The 22150-nt window shown below is 38.5% G+C and overlaps 1 protein-coding gene, 1 long non-coding RNA gene and 1 gene segment (V, D, J or C); 1 reads left to right on the top strand and 2 right to left on the bottom strand.

The window, feature by feature from the left end:
* The first annotated feature begins 1776 nt into the window (after positions 1-1776).
* LOC119014046 lies at positions 1777-21865 on the top strand. 3 transcript variants are annotated; one of them, XR_005072868.1, is made up of 6 exons: positions 1777-1993; positions 3839-3930; positions 5077-5181; positions 7149-7253; positions 19961-20037; positions 21737-21865. It is a non-coding gene; the product is annotated as an uncharacterized LOC119014046 (long non-coding RNA). The 3 variants fall into 3 exon arrangements; XR_005072867.1 differs by having other exon boundaries at positions 21612-21856; XR_005072866.1 differs by lacking the exons at positions 19961-20037; positions 21737-21865 and adding an exon at positions 7641-7783.
* On the bottom strand, positions 2422-11330 carry LOC119013992. Of its 3 annotated transcripts, none has more exons than XM_037088933.1 (16): positions 10526-11330; positions 10120-10437; positions 9720-10016; positions 9114-9425; positions 8715-8999; positions 7469-7765; positions 7063-7374; positions 6682-6966; positions 5397-5693; positions 4991-5302; positions 4610-4894; positions 4156-4482; positions 3689-4006; positions 3055-3342; positions 2818-2966; positions 2422-2625 (listed from the first exon to the last, which is right to left on the bottom strand). In XM_037088933.1, exons 2-16 carry the CDS (start codon positions 10250-10252, stop codon positions 2617-2619), a joined length of 3906 nt encoding a protein of 1301 aa, XP_036944828.1. In that variant the 5' UTR covers positions 10253-10437; positions 10526-11330; the 3' UTR covers positions 2422-2616. The 3 variants fall into 3 exon arrangements, with proteins under 3 accessions (XP_036944828.1, XP_036944829.1, XP_036944830.1); XM_037088934.1 differs by having other exon boundaries at positions 2891-2966; XM_037088935.1 differs by having other exon boundaries at positions 10120-10577.
* LOC119013993 overlaps positions 12958-22150 on the bottom strand; it is an 89387-nt gene continuing 80194 nt past the window's right edge. The window contains 5 exon segments of the C gene segment in view: positions 12958-13472; positions 13618-13938; positions 14034-14381; positions 15490-15789; positions 18550-18598. Of these exon segments, the coding sequence occupies positions 13084-13472; positions 13618-13938; positions 14034-14381; positions 15490-15789; positions 18550-18598 (1407 nt within the window).

Below are 22150 nucleotides of genomic sequence, written 5' to 3'. Positions count from 1 at the left end.
ATTATGATGACAATACAACTGCTTATGAATATTTTTATGGATCTGCATTGTGCAGTGAAAGAGAAAACTACCGCATCACTGAACAAGACACAGTGGTTGAAAAATGAATGTAAATGGTATGAAAAGTCGAGTCTGTGCTGCTGGTTTGCATAAGATTTAATGGTTTCAGTGGTTGCACATGTTTGAATACAGAGAACTTGGAGCCCAGAGAGGAGAAACAGCTGCTCAGAAAAACTGAAACCAGTGTGACAAAATGCAAAAGGAAAAAACTGCACCCATCAGCTTGAAAACCGACACAGCTCGCAACTTACTGTTTGTCACGACCGACACATTTGACCTTTATCGGCATGTGGTTCCGTCAGAGGTGAACAAAAACCCTCTTAATAAAATATCATGCTTTGTGGTTTATAGTTTTTAGTGATGTCACCTCTATCATGATCTAATAAAACAAAACAAAAGCAAAACTATTCACCACCAGCTGTTTTCTTTCCTGCTGAAAGTTGTCTTTTTTTTCTCCTTTATTTTCCGATACAGATAACTTTATGTTTCAAAATATCAATACTCAGTATGGTCAATATTCTCTCCACATTTTCTTTGCAATTTGAACTTCACATGTTTTCGTTATAATGTTCTCAACATACAGATCTCTGATGATTTTACAGACATTGTTGTGTCTTCATTTGCAGAAATGGTCTGTAATTGTTGCAGTTTAACATCAGCAAGCACATTGTTTTGCTGTATTTGGCCCATGTAATATTAATGGTATTATTTTTTAAAAGTCTTTAATGCTTAATATAAAATATGTTTTTGTCTCAGTATTTCTTTGTATAATGCATTATTTCAAACATGTTAATCTAAAATATAGAATAGAAATAAATGATATGGAATAAAGTATAGTATACTTTATGTATTATTACAATATATGTACATAATTTATACCCTGTATATATGATTAATATATTCTAGTAGAATATACACTTGTTGTTGTTTTTGTTCTGTTTTTTATTTCATATTATATGTAAGGAAAATGCATTTATAAGTTTCTTTCAATAAGATATTATGGAAATAAAACATGCAATGAAAAGAATGAACTGTTCTTACTTAGTCTCTACTTTTCATTTGCACTATGAAGGAAAATGAGTATTTTCATAATTCCTTTACCATGAAATGTAATTTAGTCATTCATCCGTGGTACTCAAATGTGTGTTGTATCATTCTGGATACTTCACCTGAGATCATTTATCATGTGAGGCAGTACAGGGTCCAAGAGCTATAATATGATATATTTAACCTCTGGGACAATTAAAGTATTTATATATTCTGTATGACATGTATCAGGATCAGTGCTTGGTGATATCGCTGGTCAGAGCAAGGGTGTCACTTTGTGCTGAGAGGCTATGGGGACCTCACCTCGATATATGCAAATTTGGTCAATGCAAAGGAGAAACCGTATGAGACCAGAGGAGACAGGTCTGAAAAACGAACTGCACCTTCACATCTGAAGTTATACCACTTCTTGTTTTGGTGCTTAACTTAAACATAGAGAGACAAAAGTTCACAAGAGTCGATGTGTCAAGTTCAATCAATCATGACTCATTCTAAACAGAAGGTGTTTTTATTTAAAATAAATAGAAAATAATCACAGAACTCACTCATCACATAAAATACCACTTTTAAAACATACACAATTTGAATTCACTCAAAAAAAAAATCAACACACACACACACACACACACACACACACACACACACACACACACACACACACACACACACACACAAAGCGACACATTCCAATAAGTTAAACTCTAATAACACCACGTCACTCTCATTCACTAGGGGGCGCCACAGGACCACCAATCTCAAAGCAACACTTTTAAACTACGTTTCTTTCTTCCTTTCTTTCTTTCTTTTTACATGCCCTAATTCACACCATTTGAAACTGCTGTGTCAACGAGTAGAAACAGGAATAAACAGCACGCTGGAGTGAACTGTAAGTTATTTTCTTATCATGTAACTCCAGCAAGTAAAACACGTTAGTTTTTAACATGTTTGCAAACCTTATGGGTTAACAACTCCAGCTAGCTAGTCTCCAGCTAGCTTATTAGCCCAACGTCTAATTCATGAGTGAACAGTCGCAGCTTTCCCCCACATGTTGCCCTCTGTACATGTACATATCAGGTCCAGCTGCCAGTTTAAACTGTAGGTGCTGATGGAGAGCAGTACCTGTATTAATTATTTCATTTTAACTTCATTATGCGTTCAAAAGGTGGTGGGGACATGTCATGTGCATCTTAAGTGTTAGCTCTGTACCTATATTCAGAATCTTGCTCCTACAGTGAATTTGTAAATGTAGTCATTTCCTCAAACCCCCACATCAAGATGGTAATCCTAATAACATAATTGTCTGTTGTAAGCAATGAGGCAGGTCATGACCATATTTTGCATATTTAAATCTTTATTTGTAAATGGAAGAGTGAGCACAGTGTTGTGAGTTACATTGCTGAAATATTAGAAATGAAACAAAGAAGTATGACACTTTAAAAGTACTAAGGCCATATGCCATCAAAAAATCCTTCAGACAAGGCCACACGCGGACCTGTCCTGTTATCGTCATCATTTAGTCTGAAAAGAGAACACAAAGAGAATGTGTCAGGATCTGGAGACATTGAGAAATAAAATCCTAATATTCTAGAGTAACAACAAGACTAAACATAGCAGAGACATTTTAACTATAGTGGTAATATGGAATACTTTATTGGAAGATTACTTTAGAATACCAAAACTACTACTACTACTACTACTGCTGTATTTTACCTTGATTATAGTAGCAATGACACCATAGATGGTGGCGATGAGGAAAAACAGGAGGAAGGTAAAAGCCATATACCAGCTTTCCACGTCCATGTCTTGGTTCACATCAGCCTCTGTGTTGTCATCAAAGAAATCACAGTGCTCCAAGTTGTCTGCGAAAAAAATTACAAATGTGGTAATGGGTGGTTAACCTTATATTTAATGTGCAAGAAAAACGTGGATCAGTGTACAAACCAGCACCTGTTTTAGTTATATTCAGGGACAGGGTGGTGTTGGCATGTGTCACCCTGCAGATGAGGACTGATCCAGGCAACCAGTTGACTCCGGTCAGACTGAGGTGGCTTTGGACGCTGAACTTTCCTTTTGGGCCTCTGTGGGGTTCACTAGTGTTGTAGTCCAACTGATCTTGGGAGTCATCATGAAGCCAAGTGATGTTTATGCGCGCAGGGCTGAAGCCAGAGACCAGGCACACGATTTCTCTGGAGCCCTGGAGCAGGGTGGCTGAAGGTTTGCTGTAGGTCACTTCGGCTGCGGAAAGTAGTCATTAAAGGTACTTTAATTTTATCGAATCATGGAGCAAAAAAAAACACAGAGCACAAAATCATGAGTAGTTACTGAGGAATGAATGAGGAACAAACGAGAAAGTAATTGCTGGTGCCATTTAGGCCTGCCATCAACTTACTCGTGGATTTAACGTCAACTACATAGGACAGATATGAAATCATGTTAAAAGATAAAACGTGTGTCCAGGTTACAAATGAGAAATAAGAAAGAGAGAGGAGAGACGTTTCTCCTCAGCACTGGTATCTCTACTACAATGTAATGAACAACACCAGTGAACTGCAATGTAACTAAAAACGAATCCTCGGCTCACCGTACACATCCTCTATGGTGCTTTCAAAAGGTGTGGGAGATGACTCATGTTTGACAACACATGTATATGTAGACTCTGTGTCTTCAGCTTTGGAGGTGTTCAATCTGCTGCTCATTGAATAAGTGCTGCCCCCTGTGTATTTCCACGCAGGACTGTTGGTGTAGTGAGTTGACGGGAGCGTCTGGCCGTTCTCTTCCCAGTAAACTACGACGTTAGATGGGAAAAATCCAGAAACTAGGCAGGTAAGCGTGAGGACGTCTGATGCAGACAGCTCAGAGGCAGTCGGTTGCATTATCTTCACTGTTGGTGGATACAGGTCTTGGGAAACACAAAAGGGAAGCAAAGCGAAGTTAGGAAGATATTCTTTTTTTAATGGTTCCTGATGCAGTCTTGCCTTTTTCAAACTACGCTGAACGCTACAGATCAGAAACAAATGAAAAGAATCATATTTTTTTGTACAACACTACCTCTGCTTTTGCTTATGTGGCGCTTGAAGCCCTGGCTGGAACACCGGTGCTTTCCCTCACAAGACACTTGTTTATATGCATGCCAATCCTCAGCTGACACATTGAGGGAACTCCTCAGAGTCTCTGTCCCATTGCTGTGACTCACTGGTGGCCCTGTATGGAAAACAGGGGAATATTCTTCCCCCCCTACTTTCCAGGTGATAGAGAAATCATTAAGAGAAGGGCCGACCAGAAGACAGGTGACAGTCACCTGACCCCCGTTCTGAAGTTGATGGAGTGGTGGTCCCTCAACATATACACTGACTATCTGAGATGATGCTGGAGTCACTGAAAAAAAGAACATGACAAAAGTAATGATAATGTCTCAAATGCTCAATAGATTATTCAGATTTTTTTCTGAATGTATTCTACACTTGACCCATTGAAGTGACTGTCAATTATGGTTTAATTTTACCTGAGCAGACGCTGATGTTCTGTCTGACCTGTTTGTTCAGAGATTTGTCAGACACTTCACAAGTGAAGACCTTCCCTGTCTTCCACTCTGTCTGACGGATCTGAAGTTGACTTGTTACTGCCACACGTCCATCTGCATCCATGCTGATGTCACTGTTTGAAGAAGATCTTTGCGTTGACTCAGAAAACCATTTGATTTGAGGGTTGAAGCCCCATCCAGAGCACGAGAGTCTCTGTAGTCCTGACACATTACTGGGGACTAGAAGCAGCTCCACTGATGGGTCGACTAAATGAGAGATCAGTCATTGCATGAATGGATCTATTTAAACAAGTCACCAAGGTGTGAAACATTAAAGAGAGAAAGTCTAATGACTCATCTCACCAAAAATATTGCCTGTGGAGTGTGACACAAAGTTGCTGGAGTAGCCTTGATTCACTGTGCAGGTGAACCTTGTGTCTTTCTTCCAGTGTGTTTGAGGGACAGTGAAGCGTCTAGTGATTGAATGGACACCTGAGGCTTCATGAAGGTCAACATACTGTTTTCCAGGGATGTCGACGCTGTTGGCTTGAAAGGTAACATACAGATCACTGGAGGAGAGTTGTGTGACGTCACACTCCAGCACAGCACTGTTTCCCTTCAGTAATTCTGGCAGAGATCTCCTGATCTCCACTGATGGAGCTGTGGCTGCAGGCGCTGGATGATGAGAGAGAAAACAAAGCAGAATGTATTAATTTAGGTTCTTTGCTGTCACAACATGTCTGATTTTCATGTTATATAGTTGTCTTACCTGCAACACTGATGGTCTTCTCAGCTAATGAGAAGCAGGCGTGTTCTGCTCTGCATGTTATGTGCTTCAGTTGTTTCCACTGACTGGAAGAAACTCTCACAGTACTGAATATATGAGTCGTGTTTAAGTCCTGTCTGACTGTGTTACTGGGTGAGACTCTCCCATCCATCAGCCAGGTCACCTTGGCATCAAAAGCAGTGTGGACCAAACATGTTGCTTGCACCTCAGATGTTGACATCATGACTGTCTTGAAGCTGGGAATCTCCACAGTAATGGAAGGAGGGATGCTTGAACAAGCTGAGAGATGAAAATACACAGAAAAAGAATCATGAGGCATGACAAAATCATGAGTCAGCTGTCTAATGGTGAAGTAAGAATTGTTCCACATCATAAGACCATTTTGATATTATGTTCAAAACCTGCAATATATAGTATTTTTAATAGTACCTAAAGAAATTACTCTGTAATGTAGAAAAGCTAACTTACAATAACATAGCATTGCCTTTTAGCCTTTTACAACATTATGTAATGGAGGCCTGTGCAGCCTCTTTGACTCTCAGCATATCTGGCTAAACGTGGTGTACGTTACTCGTCTCAGAACCAGACGAATCCTCAAGCTCATGTTCACTTTGCTCTTAGATACACCCGTCCACATTCCCATTTAAACAGGTTTGTGACTGGTCAATCACAACTGTTATGTAATGTCAGGTTTGTTGGAGGGGATGACTGAAAGGAGAATCTGTGGTCCAGATTTTGGTCTGCACTAGTTGATAATCCTACTTGCGAGTTGAGATGAACAGAGAGGTTTCAGACTAATCTGTGTTTGCAAAATTAGTCTGGTGCTGGCAGGCTAGTATGCTACCTGTCCTGATCGAAATGGCAGTGAATCAGTGTTACTTAGTGGCTGTGCAACAGCAAAACACTGAGGAAGAGGATCAGATGATTCTAATCCTCATGACGAGTGGGACACAGATCAGTGAATATTGGAGTTTTGTCAACCAGGTAGCAAGTAATACAGATCCAAATAGATGAAAATGTTACTTTGTTTCTGTTTAGTGATACAAAGGGACATTTTTTGCCAATACCTTAGCTTATCAGTGCTGTAAGTAGATAAAAGATGATGGTTGTGTTTGTACCAGCTTCTCTGGATTGTTTTTCATGTACTGTATTTCACATAAAATGATGAATGTGGCATTAACTTTAAAGAGACTTTATCATATGATGGTTGCATACATCTGATTAGAGATTTGGATGGATTTGTTGTTCTCCTTCTGTTTGAATTTACCTGAGCAGAGGCTGATGTTCTGTCTGACCTGTTTGTTCAGAGATTTGTCAGATACTTCACAAGTGAAGACCTTCCCTGTCTTCCACTCTGTCTGACGGATCTGAAGTTGACTGGTTACTGCCACACGTCCATCTGCATCCATGCTGATGTCACTGCTTGAAGAAGATCTTTGCGTTGACTCAGAAAACCATTTGATTTGAGGGTTGAAGCCCCATCCAGAGCACGAGAGTCTCTGTAGTCCTGACACATTACTGGGGACTAGAAGCAGCTCCACTGATGGGTCGACTAAATGAGAGATCAGTCATTGCATGAATGAATCTATTTAAACAAGTCACCAAGGTGTGAAACATTAAAGAGAGAAAGTCTAATGACTCATCTCACCAAAAATATTGCCTGTGGAGTGTGACACAAAGTTGCTGGAGTAGCCTTGATTCACTGTGCAGGTGAACCTTGTGTCTTTCTTCCAGTGTGTTTGAGGGACAGTGAAGCGTCTAGTGATTGAATGGACACCTGAGGCTTCATGAAGGTCAACATACTGTTTTCCAGGGATGTCGACGCTGTTGGCTTGAAAGGTAACATACAGATCACTGGAGGAGAGTTGTGTGACGTCACACTCCAGCACAGCACTGTTTCCCTTCAGTAATTCTGGCAGAGATCTCCTGATCTCCACTGATGGAGCTGTGGCTGCAGGCGCTGGATGATGAGAGAGAAAACAAAGCAGAATGTATCAATTTAGGTTCTTTGCTGTCACAACATGTCTGATTTTCATGTTATATAGTTGTCTTACCTGCAACACTGATGGTCTTCTCAGCTAATGAGAAGCAGGCGTGTTCTGCTCTGCATGTTATGTGCTTCAGTTGTTTCCACTGACTGGAAGAAACTCTCACAGTACTGAATATATGAGTCGTGTTTAAGTCCTGTCTGACTGTGTTACTGGGTGAGACTCTCCCATCCATCAGCCAGGTCACCTTGGCATCAAAAGCAGTGCGGACCAAACATGTTGCTTGCACCTCAGATGTTGACATCATGACTGTCTTGAAGCTGGGAATCTCCACAGTAATGGAAGGAGGGATGCTTGAACAAGCTGAGAGTGAAAAGTACAGCAAAAAAAGAACTATGAAGTGACGTGAGGTCCAGAATAAATGATATATTTGACAAATACATTTTGTCCCCTTCCTCCAGTTGTGAGAGAAGTCGCTTTCAAAGCCTTTGGATAGTAACTGATTTACATTCTGCTTTTAAACAATCATTTATTTTGAGTGGGACAGATTTAATGGAACTGAAATAATTCTACTCTCATTATGTTGAATTTAATAAACCAAAGTGTATGCAGGATTTTGTAGAGTATCAACTGGACTTTTGTATTAGCTGACATTGAATAAACATTTTTTCCAACATTCTTTCATTGTTTGATATCAAATCAGTTATGGAGATCTCTTTCCAACTACCCTCTCAGGACAGACATGCTCTCTTGTTATAGGCACAGTGATTTAAACAGAGATAGAATTAAAGTGCTAACACCCCTGACCTGATGATTAGTATTAACAGTATGTTATAAACTGGTTATTTGATTACTTGTACCCAGGGGTGGTGGGTAATGAGGTTTGAGAAGGCTAAGCTTTCCCTAAATCAACTTATGTACACAGATACAGATACACCTCGATTATTTGGTATGCGCTTCCCCTGTGAGGACTTACTCATGAGGCACAACACCTTAACTTCAGTGATGTTTATGAATATACTGTAAACCCCACAGCTAAGACAGTGGGTGTTTGTGCTGTGAATAGGTGAAATGAGTTTGGATTATAAGTGGATATGTCTGTGTGTAGGTACAGCTCTGTCTATAAAACTGAAACAGAGCAGAGGAGGTTGATGGATAGACAGATGAGCACTGATCACTTGGTTCAGTTTCTTAGTTTATAAATACTGATAAATGAGGCTGTCAGTTCACACTGTTACATGTGTCACATTGATACCTTATCCTAATTACTCATATGACTTGACTTGGTTGCTCTCCTTCTGTTTGAATTTACCTGAGCAGAGGCTGATGTTCTGTCTGACCTGTTTGTTCAGAGATTTGTCAGACACTTCACAAGTGAAGACCTTCCCTGTCTTCCACTCTGTCTGAGGGATCTGAAGTTGACTGGTTACTGCCACACGTCCATCTGCATCCATGCTGATGTCACTGCTTGAAGAAGATCTTTGCGTTGACTCAGAAAACCATTTGATTTGAGGGTTGAAGCCCCATCCAGAGCATAAGAGTCTCTGTAGTCCTGACACATCACCGGGGACTAGAAGCAGCTCCACTGATGGGTCGACTATTATGCAACAAATGAATAAATTAATAAATCACTGAATCAGTCAGTGTATCAGTTAATTTCAATAACAAAAGCACTGACTTTACAAATCAGACAAACAGCAACGACTCTCACCAAAAAAACTCCCTGTAGAATTTGACGTAAATTTGTGAGTGAAGCCTTGATTCACTGTGCAGGTGAAACTTGTGTCATTAGTCCAGTAGTTTGAAGGGATGGTGACGCGTCTAGTGATTGAGTGGAGGCCTGGGGTTTCAGGAAGGTCAACATACAGATTCTTAGAAATATTGTCACTGTCTGCCTGAAACGTGATGTACAGATCACTGGAGGAGAGTTGTGTGACGTCACACTCCAGCACAGCACTGTTTCCCTTCAGTAATTCTGGCAGAGATCTCCTGATCTCCACTGATGGAGCTGTGGCTGCAGGCTCTGGATGATGAGAGAGAAAACAAAGCAGAATGTATTAAATTAGGTGCATCACTTTCATAGCACACTTTTTGCCACTTTAAAATAAGGCACACAAACATTTGGTTTGGAGTGAGTAAAACATGAATTTGAAAGGACTTGATAGTTAATCAATCACTGACGAGTGTCAATGTCTATATTGTCGATAATGATGAGTTACTGAAGAACAGACTGGGACTATTATTGAGTCATTAGATAACCATGAATAAACAACATCATATGTTTGTTTTTGTTTTTTTTTTCTCTCTAACCTCGTACCTGACAAGTGTATGGACTTCTCAGCGGATGACAGGCAACGATGTTCCACTTCACATTTAATAAGCCTCAGCTGCTTCCACTCTCTTGAGGAAACTGTCAGGGTGCCTATTAAATGAGTCTCATTTCTATTCTGCCTCACTTTGTTACTGGGTGGGACTCTCCCATCCATCTGCCAGGTCACCTTGGCATCAAACACAGTGTGTACTGAACATGTTGCCGTCACATTAGATGTTGCCATCATTACCGTCATGAAGCTTGGAATCTCGATATGAATGGAAGGAGGGGTGCATGTATAGACTACAAAAAACAAATACATTAAAAAAGAAAACATTAAAAAAAGATTCACAATATATTAACAATTCTCACATTTTGCTGTCAGTCAGAAGCTCTGCATACTCACTTTGACAAATACTTATTATCTTTGTAAACTCATTGTTGTTGTGAGTGGCCTTGCAAGTAAAATTTGAACCAGCTTTCCACTCTGTCATATTTGGCTCAATCTCACTGGTAAGACCGAAGATTTTCTCCTGCATTTCCAAAACCTGCAGCTTCCTTTGGATCGGCTCAATGTTGAAAGGTTGGTTGTCCCGTTGCCAGTTAACACTCAGTGTTTCTGGGAAGAAGTCACTTAGGGTGCAGATGAGTCTGACGGGCGAGGTCCCAAGTTCTCCGTACCAGACAGGGTGTAATGTGATGTTTGGAGAGACAACCTGCAGGACTGAGATAGAGAAGAGATTTTGTTTTAACTTGCATTCATTACAAACTTTGTCAATGATTTTTATATAGGAGTTGCTTTCAGGTCTTACCTTCACATTTCTGTCAATTAGCCAGCTGTGTTGTCTCAATGCAAAGTGTAAAGTCTTTGTATTTAGGCTAGATGGCAGAGTTGTGGTTTAACAGATTCTGGTGGAGTTGAATTGAGAAGTCTGTTGCACAGATGTTGCAGCGTGACAGGCCAGAGCGATCAGAGCGAGCAGCGAGCGGAAGCATTGAGCAACACTCAGGACCCAAAAAAGTGCCAAAACACAGAAGTGAAACAATGCAGAGAGCAACGGTGCATCACAGACGCCAGGTGTGAGGTGGGGTCATGCCAGTAAGAGAAACAGAGTGCCCATTTGAATATCTCATATCAGTTAACACAGGCTATCAGGCTTCTCATAACTTTGCTTAAGGTTTTAGTTCTAGTTCTCTATTATTAATAGACTCAACAACTAACCAACTGTAACATTTTTGAATTTACATATTCAGTTCAACATGGGCTGTTGATTCCAGCTGCTGGGGAGGTGATGAACATAACATATCACACGATAAATAATTAACAAACATTAAAAATGGTTTGAAAATATAAAATATAATTTACTACAATGACTATAATGTTACTGAATTTGATGGTAAAACTGTGCAACAGTTTCAAAATGATGGACAAGAGAAAGAAGTTTGACTTGCAACGTATGGTTATCTTCATTACAGAATTTATTTTCAAAAAGATACAAAGCTCGTAATTAAAATGAAAAAAAGACAATTGTGATTACTTACATGGTACAATGAGATTTAAAGCATAAATGTGAGGAAACAATGCTTTTTCTTTTACAGAAAGTTCACCTTGTTTCATTTAATCTGAAAAGACAGAAAAAAAAGTGGATTAGTAATATTGCAACAAAATGATCACATTTCTACCTCTAAAGCATTACACCATCAAAAATAACACACACATGAAAACCTGAATGCTTGTCTGATGGCTTTGTCAAGATGTCCTTTAAGAGCCAGGTAAAATTTGAATAAAACATACTTATTTTGGATTTCAGAGGTCTTGTCTTTTTTAAAGTGAGATTAACCTCATCATTGTCAAGTCAGACATTAGATATACTGCACAACTTAAATGCTCCTGTTGTAGTCTGCTAAATTTAAATAAATCAACTTGTGAGAATAAAACAACAATTTGTGATAATATTAAACACAAAATAACAACAACATAAAATACAGTTAAGTAATAGCCATACAATTTGATATGATCAGGCTCAAAATGTATTTTGACATAATTATAATAACATAATATTTGTGAAGATTTAACTAAAGCATTCCAGAGTTTTATTTGTCCCCTCTCTAATATTATCTATATGCTTTACAAAGCTTACTTTTATTTCAAGTTCATCATGGTAAATTGCAAAAGTGCTGCCAATTTTTCATCTTTAACAGTGGAGCTTGTGTTGCAGTCCCTTTTAGAATTAGAATAATATAATGTAAAAAGACAGTAGCATGTTAAATTAAGCCCTTACAACAGTAACGAGATGTAGTCAAATATCACTGAAATGTCACTTACTGCCCTGCGTGAGTCTACTGTCATTCCAGTTCCTGTGTGATGACTTTACTGCCAACCCTGCTTTGTTGTTCGACTACATAATTCAGTTTTGTCTTTCTATATATAAACTCATCATTACCTTGACAGCAGTGGTTCCAATGGTGAACAGCAGAGTGATGAGGAAGAGAAGGATGAAGGTGACAGCTGTGTCTCCCATGTTATCTTCCTCCGCCTCCATAGCACTGTTCCACTGGCTGTGAATAATGAGCTCATACCCTGTACAATAATAAATCAGTTAGTATTTGGGACAAACATCTCTAGATTTAAACGATGGCTCACAAACAACTAATTTTGATTATTTTCCTTTAGTTGGCCAAGCTAGGCCAGGGTTATCAGTAAATCAGTCAGTCAGTCAGGTATTGAATGATGAATATGCTCTAAGATGTTGATTATGTTTTTTTTTTGTTTTTTTTTAATATATTCATATAAACAAGCTGTTCCTACATTGATCCTGAATTGCTTTGGAGAGACCCCATTATTGGTGTGGCGTGCGTGACTTGGCTTGTTGATTCATGTATTCATGTATCATTTGACAAAGAGACCACAGAATTGGACTATAAACGATAATCTGTCTTGTGTCGAGGGGTGCAAGACCCAGTAGAGTACACAGACACACAAAGACAAGTCACACAAATATTGTTAAAGCACCATATACAAATAAAAATGTACAAATATGATTCAGTCTTTGTCTAGAGTGTGGTAGTGCATTAAAGTCTGACACACTTTAAAAACTTTAAAGCTTTAAAACTCATTCATGCTGACGCCTGCAGCTGACTTGTGTTGTGTAAGGACAGCACCGTGACAGTACACTCACGAATAACATGTAGCTCACAGTAAAGGTTCAATGAAGACATGAAGTGCATGCGACGTACAAAAACAAAGAGTTGCAAAGAGCATTTTTTTATTTTGATTTTCAGTCTGCATTAAAAAGACAAACACAATGTATCACAAGCAACAAACATTTAAACAACAAACAGCAGAAGACACAACAACACAGAGTGACATCTACTGGGCCTTGCACGTATCAGGGACGTTCATGTTGAGGTTGACCAGGTTGGTGTTTTCAAATGTTCTGTACCCGATGGACCTGACAATAGCTCTAGTTGTGTTAGCCACAGACGCGTGGTAAACTACACAGCTGTACACCACGTCATTCTGTTTCCACTTCTCGAGGCTGACCGTTAACTGGCCATATGCAGAATAGAGTCCCTCCTTTTCTATTGGGTTTGTGGTCTGGGCATCTTTTGAGTCTGCAGCGTCGTCGTCAACAAGCCAAGCCACGTAAACCTCCTTAGGCAAGAAGTCTTTCACATAGCAAGTCAGGGTCACCTTGTCTTTTCTAGTATGTTCAACTGGAGGCATCATAAACACTGAAGGACGCTGAGGTTGTCCTCCTGCAAGCATGAGAGAACAGTCAGGCCTCCCTCCACACACAGAACAGTTCTGAAGGAAAGATCTCCTACAAAACTCACTTATGTGAAGGCGTGACAAGAGGAAGTAAATTAAGGCTTTCATGTTCAAATAGAATTGTTTTCTTACCAAAATCACTTTCATAGACTTTCTTCAATGGGTCCAAAGTCTCTGAATGTTCAACAACACAGATGCGCTTTACCCCCAGGCTCCATTCGTCGTATGTGATGTCAATAGAAATGATGTGTTCTTTTTTATTGCCATCAATCAGTTTCTTTTCAGAAGTAAGCATTTCGTCTCCTTTTTCGCTTGTGAAGTACATCTTGTCAATAGATTTCTTGTTTTCCAGGGCATGACACTCAAGCTTCCCTTTTTTGTGTACCAACATGTCCTCCATTGTTGGGCCAATGATCGTTATGTCCACATATTCGTCAGGACATTCGTCAGGGGCTAAGTGAAGAATAAATGTATACATGTTATACAGATGAGAAAGAAACAAGGAGAATTGAATTTTACAAACTATTTTTGAATAACAATTTACTCACTTGTTGGTATTACAGGGCGGTAGGTCACAGATGAATTCACAAATCTTGGAATGTCGCCTTCACCTCTCCCCTCAAACAGACATGTAAACGTAGTACCCATGACCCACTCACTGGACTCTACCAAGAGAACACTTGCAGCACTGTACACTTTCGTTCCATTGTCCACTCTTTCCTCAGACGCTGTCATGATCTCGTCTATTTTTTTGGTGATGTCCTCCTCATTTTTCAGCCATTTGAATTGGTAAGTGTTTGGTGAAAAACCTTTGGCAAAGCAGGAGAAGGAAGCCAGGTTTTCCCCACCAGAGGAGGCAGACACGCTGAGAGTTGGCAGCCTAGAAATTGGAGGCACTGAAAAACAAACACACACACGAAAATATGTATGCAGAAGCAGGGAATGATACATATATATGCAGAAGCAGAGGTGAATAATGTGACTTTTCTGTACTTATGTATGTCATGCAACTTGAGCTCACACACATGCCTAATGATTATGCTCCTTGAATTAAAAAAAACAATATTTCTCACATGAGATTTACATAGAAAAAAATGACATAATTGAACAGCTGATCTTTAACGCTTGCTTCTGCATATACATTGATTGCTTGGGGCAAGCAACACAGATTTAACTTGAGAGTTAATGATCGACATACAGTTTCCATCTATCTGCATAACTATGATTATGCAGATAGATGGAAAGAAGCAGAACACATTGCAATAATCTGTTCTTGGACAGGTGCGGAGGACATACAGTATATTAGTAAGGAATTAAATAGACTCAGCAGCTGAAGTCAGCAGCTGAATATACACAAGGAAGACTTCAGCCTTCTTATTCCACCTCACTGTTTGGTTTGCCTTCTAGGCCTGCCACATTGACTGTCAATTAACTGTCAGAACGGCTATACCTGTTATTGCTTTCTTTTACAGTAAGTTCACATGTGAAACATTTACAAACATGTGGTAAATCTGCCTCTAATAACACAAATCCCACAAGATGAACTTACTTATTATTATTAGAAGCAGTATTATTAATATGATTATTATCTCATAATTTTATCCTTTTGCATGAATAATTTTCACAATAATCTTGCCAAATTAATATTATCATTGTTCTCTATTATTCAAACAACTGAAGTGTATTTTACCATAATCATAAATAGACAAGAAGAAGCATTGTAGTACATCTTTTACAGAATTGTAAATTGATAACCTTTCTTACGGAATGCATTCCGTTTAAAGCTTTAAAAAAAAAAAAATAAAAAAAAAAAACTTCTGAAAAAAATTCTACCTCATTAACCGGTAATACATGATTAAATATGACGTTATTATCTGTTATCATTACTCAACTTGTTGTACATTTTAATATAATTAATGTATTTCATTTGAAAACCTTCACATTTCTGAAGATTTTAAATGGACTACTGAAAAGGTATCAATATATAATCACCATTAGTCTCACCTGGCTTTTGGAAAGTAACGGCTGGTGGATTTCCCGCTGCATGTGTCACGGCACATTGGAAAGTCTGTCTTTGATCCCAGTCCTGTTTCTGCACTTGGATTTGACTGATTCCCGTATAGAGGTTGCCTTTCTGTACCGGAGGGTACTGAATGGAGTTTGTCATGGCAGCCCCATTTGTGGTCCATGCATAGGTCAGTGAGGAGGGTGTGAAGCCAGTTGCAAAACAGCCAAGAGTCACTGTGTTTCCAGTCCCAGAGCCACATTGCATCAGGGGAAACACAGTTGGTTGAGTTGAAGCAGCTTAAAAAAAAAAAGAAAAACGTGTAAATACAGTAGCACAAAAGAAAAATATAAATCAGAAAATTAAACACAACAGACATTGTTCACCAAGCACTTGTCAAAGTAGAGAGGAGTCAATTGATATTGATCATTACTGTAACAGAACACATAAAGCGCTGAAGGCAAACATTGACTGAGGGAAATTCGAGTTCACTCCAGACAGTTTTATGTTTCCCTCTTCCATTTATTTTGATGTTTATTGCGCAAAGGTCAACCTCCCTCAATAGTATTATTTTTGGTCATTTTTTTGTAAGACTACATGTGTCGGTAAATTGCGGTAAATGCAAGTCTTTGACAATATTCATTTGTAATTTTGTTTGCAATTTTTTTTTTTTTCAGATTGAAAGATCGAAGGTTTGTTGTGAGTTTTGACAGTCATAGTTAATCTAAGAAAAACAGATTATTTTGTTAAAATTCAGCAATTTCATACAATATTAAAGAATATTCTTACCTGATGAAACAGTAACCATTGTACCCTTTCCCCAGTAGTCAAAAGCAGCCCAGCCGCACAGTGCTGAATCTACTGGGCTGTTAGTATGAAAAGTCTACATCTACAAACGTCAAGCGCAAAGTCTTCCTCAACATTGATTTAAATTACATTATTTTTAAATTACGCAAAATACTTTAGGCATAAATATCTACCAGTAAGTCCAACTGAGAGTATCGCTATTTGACTATCTACACTACACGCTGTATTAAAAGACTTTTGAAGCGACACACTGAAAAGTAACAATTTAACTTAAAGATAACATTTTGCGAAATGAAACATAGCCTGTTGTAAATTTTAGATTGTACGATTCTTACCTGATGACACTGTTACCATGGTGCCTTTTCCCCAGTAGTCGAAAGCATTGTAGTAGCACAGTGTTGAATCTACTTAACTCTTAGAGTGAAAAGTCTATGTCTTCCAGTGCCCAGTGACAAATCTTTACCTTAACAGTTATTTAAGCCCACTGTAATAAAATCCACTTATATGAACCAGACTACAGTAAAGATTCACCTGTGAGTCCTCCTGACAAAATTACTTTGACTTTTTACACTACACACTGTATTCAGATTCTTTTCTTCAGAAGTGACTTAAACGTTACATTTTACAATATGAAATGTAGCCTGTGTAAATTTTAAATTGTGCAATTCTTACCTGATGACACTGTTACCATGGTGCCTTTTCCCCAGTAGTCGAAAGCAGCACCGTAGTAGCACAGTGCTGAATCTACTTAACTGTTTGTATTAAAAGTCTGCATCTTCCTATGATCAGCCGCAACGTTTTAATTAAACCCATTGTACTGGGTCCCACTTACATAAATGACCAAAAATACATGAGCCATAAATATTCACCAGTGAGTCCAATTGAGAATATTGCTGCTTGAGTTTTACACTACAAATTGTATTAAAACAGTTTACTTTTGAGGTGATCAAAACATTTCATTTTACAATATAAAACGTAGCCTGTTGTAAATTTTAAATTGTCCAGTTCTTACCTGATGACACTGTTACCATGGTGCCTTTTCCCCAGTAGTCGAAAGCATAGTAGTAGCACAGTGTTGATTCTACTTAACTGTTAGTATGAAAAGTCTACACCTGCTCGTGTCAATCGCAAAGTCTTCCTCAAAATTTAATTCAACCCAATGTTTTAAAATCCATTAAAATGACCCCAAACACAGTGGCCATAAATATCAACCAGTAAGTCCCACTGAGAGTATCGCTACATGTGGAATTAAAACATTTGACTTTTTAAGTGAATTAAACATGAAATTTTACAGCAAAAAACATAGCCTGTTGTAAATTTTAAATCATACAAATCTTACCTGATGACACCGTTACCATGGTGCCTTTTCCCCAGTAGTCAAAAGCCCAGTTATCACAGTTAAGTGAGTCAATTGACACTTCTGACAAAAACTTTTAACTGTAATATCTCATTGCTTCATGTCAGAAAGTTCAGTTTGGTTGCTGACAGGTAAAATCAAACTAAAATTTCCACCAATTGTTAAAGTTTCTTTACAACATTAAGGAGACAAAGAGTCTCACACAAGGAGTTTTGCACTTTTTGCAACGTTCTCGTTTGGCTACAAAAATATTGTTGGTCGCCTTATAAACGACCAACAGTTGACTGCAAGAAAATGATAAAATAAAAATAGTTTGATCAGGAATTTTATTCCGGAATCGTAAATGTAAAAATTACATACCTGATGTGACGGTGACCATGGTGCCTTTTCCCCAGTAGTCAAAACCATAGTCACAGTTCAACAAACTATTAACCACTGCATACAAAAACCTGCTCCCAGATATCTATAGTCTCCTGGTCATTTATTTTCTGACAATATACTCCCTGACACGTTTCATTTGGCTTTAGCAAATAAGGATTCAGAAGATGGAACCAAAAATTGTTTTCCTGATCGTCGACAAGTCACAACATATTTATGGTACAGTATCCCAGGACATGAACCAACTGAGTCAGAACTGGAGTCCTAAAAACCACTAAAACTGGTTTTAAACCAAAATGTTAACGTAGAGAAATACAAATAAGTTTGGCTTACCTGATGTTACCGTGACCATTGTGCCTTTCCCCCAGTAGTCAAAAGCATCGTCACAGTGTATTATGTCAACACATCCAACATACAAAAACAACCACCTTGAAGATGCCGTTGAGGTCTAAATATACTACATTAAAAACTGTAAATAATACATTTTCAAAATGTAGAATAAAGAAGCCTTTTTTACCTGATGTGACGGTCACCATTGTCCCTTTTCCCCAGTAGTCAAAGTAGTAGCACAGTGACAGGTCTCAATAGAACTTTCGTACAAAAATACTTTACAGCTTGGATCCTCTAGTAAATCGTATTGATTTAGTTAACAATGTTTTGAATCTAACATTTACCCTACTCATTTTTTTGTGCTTTAAATTTTATCCTAGTTTAAGTGCAGTTTAAACCGAGATGCATTTGCTAATAAAACAGAAAAATATTAAATTGTCTTCACTCAAAATATATTAGATTATTACTTACCAGAAGTTACTGTGACTTGTGTCCCTTTTCCCCAGTAGTCAAAGTAGGTGTCACAGTGATATATTACAATCTGCTTCTAATACAAATACTATGTGTTGTATAAACCAAGAAAAGCAAACATGTTTCACTGACAAAGCAATTCCTACTGTACTATTTATTAATCACTTCCCTTGAGATTTCCTGTGGTCTGGATTACATAAAATGATATGTGTTTGTTGACGGTTAGACAATACTTCCTCTTTACCAGACCCTCCTGTCAGCGCCAGTTCCTGCATCTCACACAACCAGATACATTTGATTCAGCCAACCTTAGAGTGAAGCTTGAAACATTTTCAACATTTAGATAAAACAAAATAATAAATCTCATTTTATTTTATAGGTCTGCAAATTAGTAGTAGGAGAGATTTGTTTTACCCACCAAGCAATTACCACAATAATTACCAAATAGGCAGTTAATAATGGTAATCTCTTTCGGGAAGTTTGGGAAGTTTAGGAAAATCATCCCAAAGCGAATCGCAATTAGATGTTGCATTCTGAAATGTCGCACATTGACACAGATGAAAACTTGACATTAGATGTGCATGATGTAGTTTTGGTGAAGAAATTGAAAAGCAGAATTTCACTATTTACAATACTAATTAATTAATCCAGTATATTTTCCAGAACTGAATAAATAAGCTGTTCTCAGAGGAAAATAAGGTCCCTGTAACACTGTTTGAAGCTAGAAAGCCAAATATGCACGAGTAAAATAGTATGAAACTGTGTTTTCCTATAATGTTTATTCAGTTATTCAGTGATGAAAAAATTTTTTTTTATTTAGTTGGTTTAGGCTTAAAAAATCAGTCAAGATCTCTCTCTTCTGATTAAAATCTTTTCCCTAAACCTGCATAGTGTACCTTTAATGTGAGACAGCGCTCCTTGACATGGACGAAAGCGGAATGTTAATTAGTGACAGTGCAACTTCTCACATCTGAAAGCATTAGCCTACTGCTGACAGTGCACATTGGAAACAACGTTGGTGTCACCACAGCAAAGGTCTTAGAAACACTAAATAAAAGTATTAGCGTTGTTAGTAATAAATATCAAATAAAATCTGTTTTACTTAGGTTATTGGTGTATTCTTCTAGGTTTTTCCTGCAACTCTTTCAATCCAGCTGGCAGCCTCAGGCATTCTTGATCTGGTCTGTCCAATCGAGCTCCTCGGGTAAGTTTTCATAGGTTTTGGTCGGAAAAGGATCATTCAGCTGATGGCTGTAGTCACTGGAATTGTTCCAAAAACCTGTTGTTGCATGTTAGCATGCTCACCCCAGCATTTAACTCAAAGCAACGCTTCGCCTGAATATGGCCTAACAGAGCCAGTAGCAGTACACAGTAGGCAGTACACTCTTGTTCAAAGTATAAGGGTCAAACCTGAAGTGTAACATGGCTTAGATTTTTTTTAATCTCATACCTTGATGTGTAATTTTTCAGCAAAACTGTATTGGGCCAAAGGTTAGATTCTGTGAGGCAGCTTCACAAACTGGTCAATTAGAGCCTCATTTTCAGTTTTCTCAAGCGCACATTTTTTTCAATCGAGAGGATCGCCAATGTTCTTAAAATGTGACCATTGAATTGAATGACGTTGAGTTGAGCTGCAGCGGCAAACTGTTAATACAGCGTGAACAGTTAAGTGGCTTGAGCAGTTTAGACACAGTTTGTGTTTCGGGAATGTTTTTATGCGTCAGGTAGTTCTTGGCAACCATCTTCTGAACATGTCTGTATGTATGTATGCGTATATGTACTGAAGGCTTGAATGCCACTGATAAACGTTACCTTTATCATAGAGAATCGTACGGTGGTCCTGAGAGCTCAGAGCACTGCAACTTTGGAAAACACATGGAAAAAAACAAAACACAACCAAATTAAGAAATCATCTTCATCAATTTGACAACACACATGCAGCATTTAGAAAACGCGCTGCAAAGACCACAACGCAACACATTAGAAAAAGAAGTGTTTGCAGAGGACACTTTTGTCCCTTTTTTTTGTTTCCAAAGGACACTTAAAAGTGATGCACACGTCTGGACACGCTTGTTGTTGACGCGGGTTACTATTTCTTGTTATCTCATTTTCCAACACCACTGACGGAAAGAGAACCCTAACAGCACTGTGACTCAAAATCCATATCAAGCGTGTCCAGACGTGTGCATCACTTTTAAGTGTCCTCTAGAAACAAAAAAAAAGGGAAAAAAAAGTGTCCTCTGGAAACACGTCCGTTGTGTTGAGGTCTATTTGCATGGCTTTTTTCTAATGTGTTGCGTTGTGGTCTTTTCTAAATGCTGCATGTGTGTTGTTGCAGTTGTTTTGCAGTGCTCTGAGGTTCCCAGGTTCCACAACATAGACCTCCATTCTCTTCTGCTGCTTTATTCGTGACTCAGTTGTCTTCTCAGTGTCATTACTGCAACATGCCTGAGCTTTTGTCATTAAAATTCTCTGCAGTCTCAGTCATCCACTTCCCTTCCTGGGTGCTGTCTAGCCTCTTTGAAGTTACAAAAATGATTTGAAACAAGTAGGTGTAGTTAAACATGTTTCTGAAAGGCTGTGGACTACTTTATGCTCGATAAACACAAGATGAGGGCAGAGAGCTTATTTAACACCAGGCTGTTTGTGAAAATATCTCCACTGCAGCTCGAGTTCAGATTTCTCAGATTAAGCATTCAAGGGCATAATGCGCTGCTGCAAACTTAATTAGCAAGTTTGTGCATTCTACGAAATTCTCTTGTTTTCATTTCATTACAGTTCATCACTTTGCCTTAATTTCCTCATGGCCAAGAGATGTCATCGTTTTATATTTTATTTTACTAAAAAGCTTTTCCTGACAAGACTCCCAAGATAGTCTTCCAACACCTACATTTATTTTCCAGTGTGGAGCTCTTGAATGGCATCTCCCTGTACCCTGCTACCTTTGAGCCAATGCTATCAGGTGCTGTTGGTCAGTAATCATCTTAAAAAGTGCTGTCTTCAAATTTTTGAAACCTGAACTTTTCAAGCCATCCATATGACACCTATGGTTATTAAGAACCTTGCCAAATTGTATAAATGGGAAAAAAAATAAATAAATAAATAAATAAAAATCTCTTTTGTAACTGATAATTCTAACCAGATATATTTCTGGAGCCAATTCTGCAAAAATGACCTTTTTTGGATGCCAGATATTTCTTTTGAGTGCTGCACCAGTGGCTGACTAGGCCACCGTCCTGTTTCCCAAATCTGCTGCAACCATTGTCTCCCTTTGCTCCTCATGTTGAACCTTGTTTGATGATTTAATGGGTGGCTGC

This window comes from Acanthopagrus latus, chromosome 23 (genome assembly GCF_904848185.1).
Source record: "Acanthopagrus latus isolate v.2019 chromosome 23, fAcaLat1.1, whole genome shotgun sequence".
Taxonomy (NCBI): domain Eukaryota; kingdom Metazoa; phylum Chordata; class Actinopteri; order Spariformes; family Sparidae; genus Acanthopagrus; species Acanthopagrus latus.
Note: the sequence above shows the minus strand (reverse complement) of the source record. Positions and strands in the feature narration are given on the sequence as shown.